The sequence below is a fragment of the Vanellus vanellus genome, assembly GCF_965231255.1.
Source record: "Vanellus vanellus genome assembly, chromosome: 8".
Classification (NCBI taxonomy): Eukaryota; Metazoa; Chordata; class Aves; order Charadriiformes; family Charadriidae; genus Vanellus; species Vanellus vanellus.
Window position 1 is genome coordinate 18,739,170 of NC_138913.1, and position 14,495 is coordinate 18,753,664.

The window sequence follows — 14,495 nt, forward strand, 5'->3', positions numbered from 1 at the left end:
TAATGACTGCCTTTCCCATGATTCTTCTTTCTTCTTTTGAGGTATTATTCTCTTGTAGAGGCGTATTTTGAGAGCTTTTGTTTGGGTTTTGAAGAGATTTGGTTATTTTTGTAAATACAACAAAAGATAGTTAATTGAAAATCGCAAATGCAGTCACTTGCAGATTTGCTATTTTTAGCATGTCCTCAAATTTTCCATTTAAAAAAACCCTACCAAAACCCCACGATAGGTTTCTAATTTAAGTGAGGTCTCTCGCTCTGCTGCTATTCTCCTGCTGTGCTTAATAGTAATTGCTTGTTGAGAAGAGGCCTTTCTTTCTGTAGTGCTAATTCAGCCCAGTGGGGGAAAGGTAGCCAAGGAGCTTGTATCTGTGTAAGAACCAAAATACTGGAGATATAATGCGATTAGTCAGAAAAGGATAAGAGAAGATGGAAAGTATCACAAAGGGAAAAGAAAAAGATGGCAGAAAAAGGAATGAGATGGAAACAATGAAGAATGATGTCGAGATTGTGCATTTCTTTTACAAATGAGATCTGCGGTTCATGAAGAAGTGTGTGATAACTTACAGAAGGTGAGTCTCAGGCACTGAAAAAGCAGCCTAGATCAGATATGAGCATTTCATGATTATTCTTTAGACAATTTTACTGTCTTAGGAGGCCTTTAATAAAGAAAAGTTCTTTATGCTTGCAGAACCCATTTTCTGTGCGATGTAGATTTTCATGTCCCAAATATGTCAGAAAATAAACTGCTATCTGAAGTTATTGAGTCAACTTGTATTAAAGAGAAAATTGGATTTTATACTCAAATTTATAATGAAGAAGTTTAATACTAAGGACTGAAGAATTTGTTCAAAATTGTGACTTTGTTATTGTGAAGAGGATGTTTGGGATGTACTTACGATGGAGTAGGGATCTTTGATCATCTTTGAAACTTCATCATAATAAACATACACTTAGCAAATATTACCTTCAAAAGATCATGCAAAGAAATTTCTAGACATCCTAAAAACCTACTCATAGTAAATATCTGTCAACCTGAACCATGGCTATTTCAAATTTATATTTGGAATGATTCCACAAATATCCATATCACTCTTAAATATCTCCTCTGCTTTTCTTTCACTTAGTAATATGTAACAAAGTACTGTATTCACAGTAACATTAATTCATTTTATTTGAGGTACTGCTCATCATTTTATAAATTCAGTTACTTCCTTTTCTTTAAATCAAAGAGAAATTATGTACATTCCCAAAGCACCCTGAAGTGGAATTCAATATGCAGATAATAGAAAAAGCTGGTTGGAATAAGCAAATGTAATTACAGTAAGTGTTTTAACAATGGAGAAACTACTTATCCTTGCTTTTATAAGTATTAAGTTCATTGAAAACTTTGTCAAAAGTTAAAAAAAAAAGTGTATGGAAACAGTCTGATTGTGTGATGAGGAAATGCAAGTTTCACTAATCTGTTTCTTACACATGCAAATTTTGTAAAGTTGATAGAGAAAGGCTTGGTACTTGTGTATATATACGTATTTTATATATATTAAACATTCGTAGAGCTTCTGCTAATTTTGCCTGTAAGATACTATTAAAATAAATTGGTTGTGGAAAAGTGGTAGTTTTGAACAAAGGCAGATAATAGTGAACAAAGTGCAGATCAGTTATTATAACAAAGAAATAAACTTCTGTTGCAAGATGTTTCTGAAGTTCTGTGACATGCAATTTTAATGTCTTGATGACGTGTACAGATGAACTGCATTCAGTGTTACAGGGAGATATTGATCTTTGACAAAAATAGTAAGCATTCAGCTGGCTAACAACGTGAAACAGGCTTGGATTCCTGGGATTTTGCTACTTTCTCTACGCTGAGTTCACCTGCTCTGACACAAGTGGCAGAAATCTTTTCAGTCAGATTAATATATTTTCGAAAAATACTCCAAAGCAATAATGGATTTCATAGCCATCCTGTAGAAGGAGATAGAGAGAAAACAATGTTATGATTAGAAGTTTAACATCTAGATTACTTGAAATTCACATTTCAGGACTGATTTTGTTTTACTATTGACAATTTGATTTGACTAGCTGAGGGAACTACAGCTAGGCAACATGTTGAGCAAAAGTGCCCCGAAATACCTGCACGTCTTCCTGGAAATACTGGAAAGCAGCAAGTTTATGAATGCTCTTATTGTGGTTTCTGTGGTTACAAAGCTAAAGTTTGACAGCTATAGAAGATGCGAAGTTGTGATTCATATGTGTTGATTTGCAATAGCAGCTAGAAAATGCACATTGTCACCATGAATTTTAATTGGCTGGGAGAACAGAAGTTATTTGCCTAGATTAAGAATAGGTTAAGTTTCAAGGTCTTCACTTTTTCTGGGCTTCATTGTTCATGTAAAAGCCTTTTTCTGTATTGTATTTTGCAGATTTGATTCTAACTCCTTTAGGTTTATGTATAATAATCCTATTTATTATCTCGATTCCAGGAAACTAGGTCACACAGCTGTTGCGTATGGAAGTTTTCCCAAGGTTACTAGTGATAAGCGAATGCAGAATTCTTCATATTGCCATAAGAGAGTTTAATTTACCTGAAGAACATTTTGTTGTTAATTACATTTTTTTATGGCTGTTTAGTTTCTGGTACTTTTTGCTAATCTAATGTTTTTACCTGGCATCTTCCCAAATTCCTCCTATGTTTAATAGACTTCTTCTTAATGCTTTGACGGGTTTACCCTCTGTTCTTCTTTATCTGTTAAGACTTAGCTAGGGTGAATTTCAATCAAAATCTTACAATTATATTTTAATGATTTGTTTTCTTATGAGGAGTACCTTTTTTTCCCCTTTACAGAATTCCAGTGAAAATCCATCAGACATCTTGTATTTCCTCATAAAACAATTTTCTAGGGAAAATAATAAGTTGCCCATATTTCTTTTAGTATTTATCCCTGTATTTCAAACCTAAGCTTTTGTAATCCCTAGCACTAGCAATTCACAGGCTTAACTTTTCACATTTGTGTAATTCGTGCAATTAGGTCTAACATAACATTCAGGCAAGTGGGTTGTTCTGCAGACTGTATACAAAGCAGTTGTGCAGTATCTTCAGAAAATGTTTAACTTCATTGATTTGTACATGGCTCTTTTACTTTCAATAGCCAAGTAATTAAAATCCCACCACGATGAAAATTCTGGCTTTTATCCAGAGCTTTTCTATCTCTGAAAACACGTTCTGATCTAGTTTCTATCATTGCCCTGGAGGACTGCAGCAATATATGAAGAATATCACCTGACGTGATACTCTTATTCTTCTTGACACCTTGCCGAATGGTCTAATTCGTGTAAGCACTACTATTGTATTGTGGTTTTTAGCAGTATAAATCTTTTCTAATCTTGCTTTTCCCCTTTACTTTCTGCATTATGCCTTTGCTAAATTTTGCATTCAGATGTTTCAAATCACCAGTAGTCTTTACATTTCAGTCATGTCCTTGTTACACCAATAATGACCTAGATGCAGGGTTGGGTTTGCACTAGCTGGCTGAAGAACAGTTCACGGGATATTTATCTGCAGATAAATAATCCCGATGTTTTTTTTTTCTCCAGCATTGGATTCTGTTTTCAATCAATACACCTCTGAATTTGATTTTTGAATTTATTGATTGCATTATTTGTTTTCAACAATTTTATTGATATGGACTTAAATGTATATTCAGAAATGCCAAAGTAATAGATCTTCAATTCAGATAATAGATCTTCAATTCAGATGTGTAACTACTGTTCCTTTGAATATTTTTGGATATTTAACTCATACATAAGATTTAAACTTCCAGAGTCAACTAAACACATTTCACAGTGCAGTCAAAGATAGCACAAGGGCAACATGTTTTAGCGTATTTTAAACCTGCATATGTTCTTGAAGTGCTTTGTCACTTGAAACATTAGCCATCTGGCAGTAAGCGTCTCTTTGTAGGGAAGATTATTGCAAAGGTTGTAGTGGAGCAGCATTAGTATCATTGTGTGACCTCAGACCTCCTTGAGCCTTTCTAATCTGGTTTCAGAGTTAGTGTAGAGATTTCACCAGACTCATTGGCTCATCTCCTCCTAGTAATAGTTAAAAGCCCTTGCAGATTCTTTCAAATCTGTCTGTGATTTTATGATAACAGGCTTTTATAATTTGTCAGCAAACCATTGCTGGAATTAGATTCTTGATTTTAGGGTTTCCATTCTTTTCAGTTTCTGATGGTTATGCAGTTATCACCTACAGGAGGGACTTCTAATACAAGATCCCATAATATCTATTTTTAAGCTCTCCTCCTTCAACGCTGGTTTGCAGGTGGTCCTGATAAAGCCCATGAAGCCATCAGAGCCACAGGATAGCCAAATGGAAAGAACAGAAGGCTCTTGCCTGTTCTTTGCCTGTGCCCTGCCAGACCTGCTTTTCTTTTCTGGTCTATTGCCGAGTTACTTATGACTATACTGTTAAAAGTTCAATCTGTACGTTGTTTCCTTTTTATTACTTTTTTTTTTGTTGTTGTTAATTTGATTATTTTTTCTTTGTTTTTCATTCCATAGCTCTGGCATAAGATTTATGAATGTGTGAGGGAAATGTGGCTTTTTAAGTCGTTTGCCCAGTGCCTAATATTTTGAGGATGCTCCTAAAATCCTGCTGCCAACAGTGCCCAAGAATATCCTGGTTTTGTCTGGAACTCACAGGGCAGTTGTGGCCTTTCCATTTTTTTCTTAGTTACAATAGTCTAAGTTTTGTTAATTCTCTGAGTAGATCCCCGTAGTACACTTTGTGTGGGTTACTCATCTTTAATATCTATTTTCCTTTCTTTCTGTAGGAGTTCACTGAGTTTTTGTGGATTTGTAAAAGATGGAGTTTGTTTCCTTGAAGAAGCCCTTAGGATATTTAAAATTAATTGTTGGTCTCCTTTTTTTGTGTGTGTGTGTTGGAAACTTTAACATCTTTAGGCTGATTATCTCAGCCCTCACTCTTAAATCTTGGAGCTCAGTCAAGTTGACAGATAGTGCTCAGTTCCCTAGATCTTTCTGGCCCAGGTTTTCAACAAATCTAACCGATCAAGAGCAAACTATAGGATTTAAACCTTTTAGTAAATGTTTGGGGTTTTTTGTTATACTTTAAAATGTAAATTAATCTATTTCTTATGCACTTGTTTTCAGAAATGCCAACTCATGATTACAGTGCTAGAACTACAGTTAAACAAAGTTACAGTTTAACTCACCTGAATGTGAATTATGAATAAATAGAAAAGAAAATCAAAATGCCCTGAAAGTAACACATCTATCAAAATAAACTCAAAACTATTTCCTAATGAATTGTACCTTGCTGGAAATGTGGAATGACATTGTTTAGAACAAAAATATTTACCGAGTCAGTAAAAGATAATGAGATGCTGTAAAGTATGTATTGAATGCGGTATTTGGTCTCACTTTTGGTATTCATCATGAGCTTTATACAATATAGGGATTCACTTCTAATATATCATCTACTTTTAATCCAGCAGCAAGACTTTATAGATAGGAAAACTGTAGAAGTAAGGCCAAAAATCTGCTTCGTTCCAACAGGGATAAGATTTCAATATTAAGCGTTAATCCAAAGTGTCACCTGTCATTGTTTTCATGCTCTGAGTTGCTGGCAGGCTGCTGTATAACTGAAACATCTCCTCCATCTTGATCCTTTCTTTCACCATCGGGCACATTTTGTGTTTTGTGGGTTTGTTTTTGTTGCTGTTTTTTGTTTTTTAAATTTGTCTTTCTGTCTTTCTGATGGAATATTTTCCAAATCCTAGAATAGTTTTTCATGCATTTACTTATTTTCTTTGGTGTCTGAAATGTTGTTACACTCTCCTGGGTAGCAGTGCCAATGTGGTCTGTTCTTTGTCTTTTAGATTGGCACAACTGCAGTGGTTTACACTTTCTATTGGAGTCGATTGGTAAAGTTGGCTTGATGGGTCTTGAGTGGAGGCTGGCCTCTTTTGCTCCTAATTTCTCATTCCCAGTGATTAGTGTATTGTAATTTTACGAGCTGCTTGACAATGCAAGATATTCCAGGGAATTTTGAGCCTGAAAAGTGGTGGTCTGTATGAATGCACCAAATACTCATCAAGAAATATTAGAGTTGAATCAAAAGAACAGCTTGCTCTTTTATTTGGAGGGGTGCTAGAATGTCAATGTTCTTTTCTGACTTGCTTTCGGTACAATAGCCATGCTTCACATGGCTATATATGTGACCTACATGTATGTGATAAAAACTATAGTTAGTATACTGCAATTTGTTTAAATGTTACTATTTTCTACATCTGATCAAAACAGCTCTCTTGCAAGGATATCCTTTTCTTTATGTTTAATTTTTACGTGGTGTTGCTTCAATAAATCGTTGTCTCCCCTGCTAATAAGAAGAATGTTCTTGTAAAAGGTAATCTTTTAAATTATTGAAGCTCAAGTAAAGTCATGTGCTGCTTTAGAGGTTGTTGTTATTAACAAATGCAGAAAGAAAAATTAAAAAAAGGACAGTTTTGGTTTTTCTCTTTTTTCCAGGCTAGTCTGTTCCTGATCTTTAGAAAATGTCTTCTGCTTTTCTAGCCGGACACATTTCATAAAGTGGATAAACACTGTCAGATTCAATATTTTTGCACTTCACTGCCTTAATCGTGTGATAGCATGATTCTACCTAAAACATCTTGTATCATACCTTGTTAATGGGTAAAATTAGAGTTTAATTTATATAGAAAGTCTGTATTTTTGTAATTTTCATAGAATAAAAAAAATGGATAGATATGTCAATGGCTTACTTTAAACTTCCTTTAGTTATTAAAATTGTATACATACCAGAATGTTTACTTATCAAAACCATTTACTTCTTTCAGGGTTTTTAGGAACCTCTTGTGAAGACAAAATAGACCCTTGTGCGTCATCTCCCTGCCAGAACAATGGAACCTGTTATGCAGATAGACTTGCCTTCTCCTGCAGTTGTAGTCCTGGATTTACAGGCCCTACATGTGCTCAGCTGATTGACTTCTGCGCTCTGAATCCTTGTGCACATGGCATTTGTCGCAGTGTTGGAACCAGCTACAAATGCCTCTGTATCCCTGGTTTGTACCAGTTACATGTTTTGTAAATCTAGTATTTTTATATGTAGAGTCCAACATATACTTCCTTTTTTTCTTTTCAGTATATAAAATACATTAAGCAGATGTTCTGTCTGTGTAGAGTAATGATAGGAATCTACACATTACATTTGGAAAATCAAAAATTGCAGATTGAGCACTGAAAATACCCACTGATATCCATATGGCTTGGTTGATATTTACAGATCTATTATAAAACCGTGATCTGCAGTATATATCTTTTTAAGGTGATGTATCAATGTCACTGAAATTACAAAATTTGGTAGAGAGAATGGAAAACGTGACACTGATCATTTGGGACAGAGTGGAAGAAAACAAGGTAGCTGAACAAAGGAAGAGAAGGAAAAAAGAATTGGTTACCTCAAAGGGTTTAGTTCTGCCACCCATGTTTACATAAATTGTCTCTTTTCAGAAGTTCCAGTAATGCTGTGTAGGTGAGCATAGTTAGTAGAATCAGCTGATAACTGTTTGATAATGAAGCCTAACAGTGCATGCTGTCTGGCTTATAGTTTGCTTAGCTCTAGATTTTTTGCTTGTTGTACCAATGTAATAGAATATTGGGGTGCTTATAGCTCCCTTTATACTTTTCAGCAATGGTAATTAATAGGTGAAGCTGCAGTTAGAGTGAATGATATCTTGTGCTGCACATCCACTACTGCTTTAACACAAAGTGAAAACCAGTAATTTTTGTTTTCATGTGAATAATTTTGGCACTTCTTAAAAAACGTCTATTCCTATGAAGCTATAAACTTGAAAACTGCAGAAGTTAAGGGGAAAATAAATCCCTACTGGTAGTACAAGGGATAAGCTAAGGAGTGATATTGGATAGTTAGTAGCTCTACATATACATAACGCTGTGACGTGCATGTTGTTCTGTGCAGTTCCTGCTGTTTGCCTTGCCTGTGGGAAACCAGTTGCAATTCCCCTGCTCTTTTTCCTTCCTTCTCAGTTAGCAGGATGTGAGGATGTGGAGGTATCCTATCAATCACAAGGGTTTCGCCTGAAGTAGGCAAGCACTCCTATAGGTGGTGAGTCTGAACATTAGTGACACATCCAGATGTTTTCTTTTTGGCCTGTGCATAGAAAGAAGTCACCTTCATTCTCTTCCAAAAAGAATTTTCTCCTTTTTCTCCCTAGAAAGAAGCCCACAGTCTGTTCTTAGAACACTTCAGATTAGGCTAGTCAGGCATAGGACAAAAAGAGAGTAAAATAACAATTTAATTTTACTTCCATGTATTATTGGCATTTTGAGGAAGAAAGATGTCACTCCTTCTGCTTCTTATAGCTTTAAAGCAAGGTGAAACACAGAGAATGCTTCTATTTTCCTTGAAGAGTGAGCTTTTATCTAAGACTCTGTAGCCCATAAAACTGGTATCTCATCTGAAGAGAGATTCCTGAAGACACAAGAGTTACCAGCTAATGTCTTTGTCTTGGATGGGATATTAAGTGCACACTTCAAAGCTTTGCTTTCAGTAAATGATGCATGCGATCTTCAAGAAAATTCCAAATGTTGAGAGTAAAGTTTGAAACTGCTTAAGGATGAGAGCATTCATCACTTCGTAGGAATAATGGATTCATTTTTGACAACAAGCCATCACTCATTAAATCAATAAATGTGGGAAGAACGGGTTTCAGCATTATGAATACCTCCGCGTAAGGCATCATGTTGTGTGTAGCAAGATTCTTATGGATATATGCTATCCTGAGAGGGAGGCCACAACACGGTTTTGTTGTTTCACAGTTTTATTGAAATTTTCTTCTTGCAGTGTGTTTTGATTTTTGAAATGAAGATGCTTTTGATAATAGGTTAGACAACTGGCTATATAGTACTTGGCGCAGTTAAAAAGCTTGTGTGCATATAATACAGTTGTCCTGATCCAGAGAATGATATAAGAGCGAAGCCTGTTTTGATGAAATTTTATAAAGCCTGTTGAAAAAGGTAATTTTTGGAACTGAGTTCAGTGAGTAGTCCTAACTTTTCTAGGCGGTCTAGCTTTCTTACATTGATTCTGATAGGTCTGAATTTAACTGGTATAGAAAACACTAACCTTCTGTGCATTTTGTGTTGAGTTGTTTCTCCACCAGAACGAATTAGTTTTATTTGTGGAATGGGGAGTTTGTAATGAAATCTACTAATGCTGCACTTTTAGAAGGTGTGAGAATTAATCGCTGCTATTTAGAGACACAAAGGACCATGAGTTGTTGTTGTTTTGGAGTGGTACTCACAAATAAACAGAAGGTAGTGGAAATTTATACTTTGGATTTGACAGATTTGTAATTAAATTACATACCTCTTTATAAAGGAGAAAAATATGAAAGTAAAATTCAGGTAATACCATAATACTGTTATCTCATAAATCATTTGTTGTCCAGCAGATGTGAATTTATACATACAGGATATTAAGAATCTCATGTAGGAGCTTTAACCATGGAGATGTATTAACTTATATAAAAGAAAGAAAGAGCTTCCGTTTGACGGACAGGTTTTCGGGAAGCATCCTCAATTATTCTGCTTGCAGCTTTTCAGAAACCAGAGGGTAGGTAGTTTTTTTGTGGCATGATACGTCCAGATGTTTAAGTGACCTCAAATGTTTTCTGCTCAGATGTTTGTGGGAATGGTGTGGGCAGTTTGCATCTGAACCAGAAGAATGGCATTGTGTAGTATAGAAGAGTATTTCCTAACATGTGGTTTGTTTTATATATTTCAGGAGGTGAAGATGATAATTCTTTCATTACAGATTTTCAGTCTTCCTTTTTGAAGTGTTTAATTGCTTTGCTGTTCATTTGCATAATAGAGGAATCCTTAGAGAAAAGGATTGGGTATTGAGATGAAGAGTAACAGGCCTAATCATATTTAAATAGAGCTAGCATATCCTGTCTTATCGAGAGCACAAACTAGAATTCATATCAGTTGATAATTAGTTTCATGTCTGACAAAATATCTTTTTGATTGCGGGTAGTTGAAATTGCCAGGTGCTCTTTTCCGAAATTCATTTTTAGAACTGAGAATTTGACAGTTTAATATTTACACCTTCATTTTGGATATTCTCCTCACCCAGCCCCCAAAGGACTAAATGGCCGAGGGAGTGAACAGGGGAAAAAAAGTTTGAAATTAAAAGCACTCATCAGGTAGGAATATGAGAGTTACTTGGCAGCATCAACCTATTCCTTGACTGGCTAGCAAGTATTTTGTTAACTTGTTCAGATTCATGAAAGAAAACTGCTGTTTTTCTAGCTATTGAATGGTACAAGCAGTTTGGGCATGGCCAAGAAAATTCTCGACAGAGGATGGAGAAGCTATTCAGATGAGGAGCTGCCTAATGATGGGCAAGAAGGAAAGCGATCAAAATGTATTGATGTGGTTTTGATCTTTAGGTGGTTTTAAATATACGACTGAAACCACAGTTGACTGCAAAAACCAGAGATTGATGAAGAGCTTTTTTTTAAGATTACCAATGCTGTGTATGCTCTGGGAAGTTCCAAAAAGAACTGTCAAGATTCAAATGCTTCGAATTATAGAAATTGGAACACAAAAGGAGATATTCTACCCTTGTATACATGATGGGAAGATACATCAAGTCAACAGAAACTTGAATTTCCCAACTAGTGTAAAAAAGAATTTCTTCTACATTTCTAGTATAAATAGGGATCCGGTTTCCAAAGTGGAGTATCAGGAGCTGTCCAGCGTGAGTGCCCGTTCCTAAGTCGTCCATGCTAGGAAAAACTGGGCATTTCTTTTTCCAAGTAGGCCAGGGAAATTTTAATCTTCTTCAGCATGTTCTTTGCCTGTGGTTCAAACAACAAAAAGCTGGTTAAATATTCTTGGGCAAATAAAAGCTATTTTTCTGAAATTTGTCACCTTAACTTGATTAGAAGTATTTGGTTAGCTTTATTCAAATTAATTCTGTGTCGCACAGGACTTAAAAGTAGTCTCACATGTCTCATGTTATAGAAACTTATTTTTATTTAAATAATATTTGTGTATTTAAAAGTTAGCCAGATGAGAAGCCCTAGAGGTTGTATCTGAGACCATATATGGTACTTCCTTAACTGAACTCTTTTGTGTTGCTCCACGTGTAAAATTTAATGGGAATTATTTAAAAAAGCAAGTTCTCTTTCCAAAAAAATGTGTAGACTACTGTAAACTTCACTTTTGAAAATGACAACTTCTTTTAGAAGGACTTGTCTCCACAAATAATATTACTCACTTCATATCAACTTTGTCATTAATCTGTCAGTAATTTAAAAACTTGGATAACTCATTTCAAAAGATCATTAAAGAACTGCACCTAAGTGGTAGTAAGGTAGGAATAGTCAGAATTGTTTGTTTTCTTCTGTTATGCCTTTTCATTGTTATGAACATACCATTATGGGTTTTTTAATTTTTCTTTTTTTTTTAACCTTAGTAGCAGGATTTGGACCAATTACTTTGAGACTTTGCTCATGACTTAAAGGCATAGTAGACAAATAGGAGTCAACTTCTTAGTAGACCAGCATTTAGAAGGCATCATAATAAACACTTTGTCAGTGGTTTGAGTACTTATTTGAGTACTTATTGCGTGTAAGGCAGATGAGCTATTAAACTTGTTCCAATTCCTAAAAAGCCCCCTAAAGTAGTGAATACAGAGCATGGCCTAACACATTTTTGGTATCTTCGTCACAAAGCAGTTTGATAGGGTGGATGAGTTACGTCTCTGATATATTAAAAAGCTGGAACCTATTTAAAATTTTGCCTGCAGAGACTTTGATGGTCTCTGTTACAATTACTTGTAAAGTGGATGAATAAAATTTGTGTGCGGTTTAGTAACATTATTAAGGACTAATAATAAACATACTGAAATACATAAAGATATTACCATACATTAGGAGGAAAGAAATGATTTCTGCCACTTGACCCTGAGGCTTTCTGGCTTGCAGGCTTTCAGCATCTGTGTCCCAGCTCCTAGACTACTGAGTTCTTTGTACAGGAGTGTTTCATTTTCAGACACATCCCTGAATTCATATACATTTTTTTTTATATATATGTTAATGGTAAGTTTATTAAATGACACTTTAGAACTCTCTTCTATATTGATTATATGGTGTATCTGAAACATACTGCTTTAAAAACTTTAGAACCTGCCACTTTTTTTTTTTGTTTTGTTCAGTTCTAGGATGCCATGTTCTCTTTTTTTGAGGTATTTGACAGAGGATATAATTTCTTATTACAGAAGCAAAGTGCTACAGAGTTTCACTTATGTGTGACCTGAATGCCATCTTTCCTTTACACACTGTTTCTACTAGGAGGCATAATGTCAGCTGGATTTTCATCTGTGGTACTTCTGCCTCAAAAATTAAACAGGAGAGGAATTTTATGGTTCCATTTAGCCCAAAGTCTGTGAAAGTCTCCTTGCTTGGTGGTAGGCAGTTTGGTTTCCATGCTTTTTTGGCCAGTACAGATTTGAAGAATGATAAATAATAGTTATTATACTTGTATGTCTGCACAATTTGTGGAACACACATAACCAGGCATTTACTACTGATTTTTTTGTGTTTTGGCTTTCATTGTGAGCGTTGTTAAGGATAACCTACGTCATCTAATAGCTTGTATAGAAAAGCTAATTTGTATAAGTTAACTTGGAAAGCAGTCTAATACTTTTGAATGTTCCCATTTCCAGAATGGAGGGAAAAAAATGTGCAAGTTATTTCTCAGTTGAATATGCTTATTTTTCAAATGTGTGCTAAGAGGGCTCTGTGGAATTCAAAAGTCTATGCAACAATACCTACTTTGTGTTATGTGTGTGATTTTTCAATTGCACATGAAACTTTACCTTTAAATCTTTAACTCTATGCTTACACACCTGAATTACTAATACTTATCACCTGGCCCTTTACAGATAACAAAGAAATACCCAGTATTTGGACACTAGATTCATCATTTGTGATATGTTTTCATGCTTAGCCCATGTTAAAGAACTAATCTTGATAAAAATTCTTGTGTGTATGTGTTGGATTTCTCATCTAGAGGACGGTTCATGAAATCAGTGGGATCCCATTGTGTCTGTTCATAGAATGTTTATTTAAGCCCTGAATCCCAAAGCAGTTTCTTCTCCTCTTAAACTTTTCCCCTCTTTAGGCTCCATTATTTTAATAGAGCTGCTGTTATCAATTCCAAATGGAAATATTTAACATAGTCTTTTAAATTTTGTCTGGTCCCAAAAGAAGAAATCTATCTAGAAATTGAATAACTTAATATCACAGCAAACTTCTGCATTTGGCTTTCTTCAAGGCATAGGGGTATGGAGTTTGACACTGCAAAGCACATGTACAGACATTAACACCTGCCCTCTACTTTATAAATATATATGACAGCACATATAGAACATTGGGAAGGGGGGGAAGAGGAGTGTCAGAAAAAATTCCACAGGGTATGAAGAGTGGTGTCAACTTCAGAGGCAGTACTGTAGAGTATGTTTCCTCTGCACTTGATTTTTTGCTCATGTAGCTTAATAGATGGTTATAGGAGCGCAGGTTTATCTCAGTGCCTTTGCAGAGGCAAGTGCAACATTTATATGTAGCAGTAGCAATTTTTCTTTTCTCTGTCTCTTCCCACATTTTGGAACAGGGCAGGAAATGCAAGCTCTGGCAGAAGTGGCTTTAGGTTAATTCCAGTTCTAAACTGTCTGTGAGCCCTTTATTGCCTCTGTTTCCTCATCTTGTTTCCACTTCTACGTTAAGACAACCCTCCACACAATCTGGCCGTGGCTGGTAAGCATGCCTTCCTACCATCCTGCCATCTGGAGCAGCTCTTCTCTCCCTTATTTAATTGCTGTATAAGCTCAGACTTTAACTGAACACATTTACTTCTTGACTATATAACACGCAACTGTTTTAGTGAGCAGCCATGTATGAACTGATGCTGTTCCCTGCAAAATAGAGCTCTCTTGCATTGTATCCCATTATGCCTTCCCATAAAGATGGGATTTTTGTCCTGCTGCCTTGATTTGCCAAAGTGTTAAGTGTGGAAAAGCCTAGGGAGTCACTGTTGAGGAGCTAGAGTCTAAGAAAGCCTCAAAAGCTTTCAATTTTGTTTTTTTTTTTTTTTTATTGATTTATAAAGGGAATAGTAAGCTTATCCCTCTCTCTCTCTTTTGTTAACCTGATAGTTCAGATATTCTCAAGAAGGTGACAAGCACTGCTGTGTCTTTTGCTCTGTCAACTGCTCTCAAAGGCTTTGACATAAACCCATGGCTTCTCATCAGCCTGGGTGACACAGATTATGTGTTCTCTTTCATGTTTTCTCCCTTTGCAGTTTTTAACATAGCCCTGTGCAAAGAGCGACCTCGGCATGTAGCTGTCTGAAGACCACACCAGA

At 35.6% G+C, this 14,495-nt stretch overlaps 1 protein-coding gene across 2 annotated transcripts in view; it reads left to right on the forward strand.

Annotated features, from left to right (window-relative positions):
• The window catches only part of DNER (delta/notch like EGF repeat containing), a gene marked incomplete at both ends in the record, with an annotated part of 129,319 nt that overhangs the window by 93,814 nt on the left and 21,010 nt on the right, over nt 1-14,495 (forward strand). For both annotated transcript variants that reach the window (XM_082487091.1, XM_082487092.1), the window contains one exon: nt 6,881-7,105. In XM_082487091.1, the coding sequence (XP_082343217.1) occupies nt 6,881-7,105 (225 nt within the window). The remainder of the gene's footprint in view (nt 1-6,880; nt 7,106-14,495) is intronic.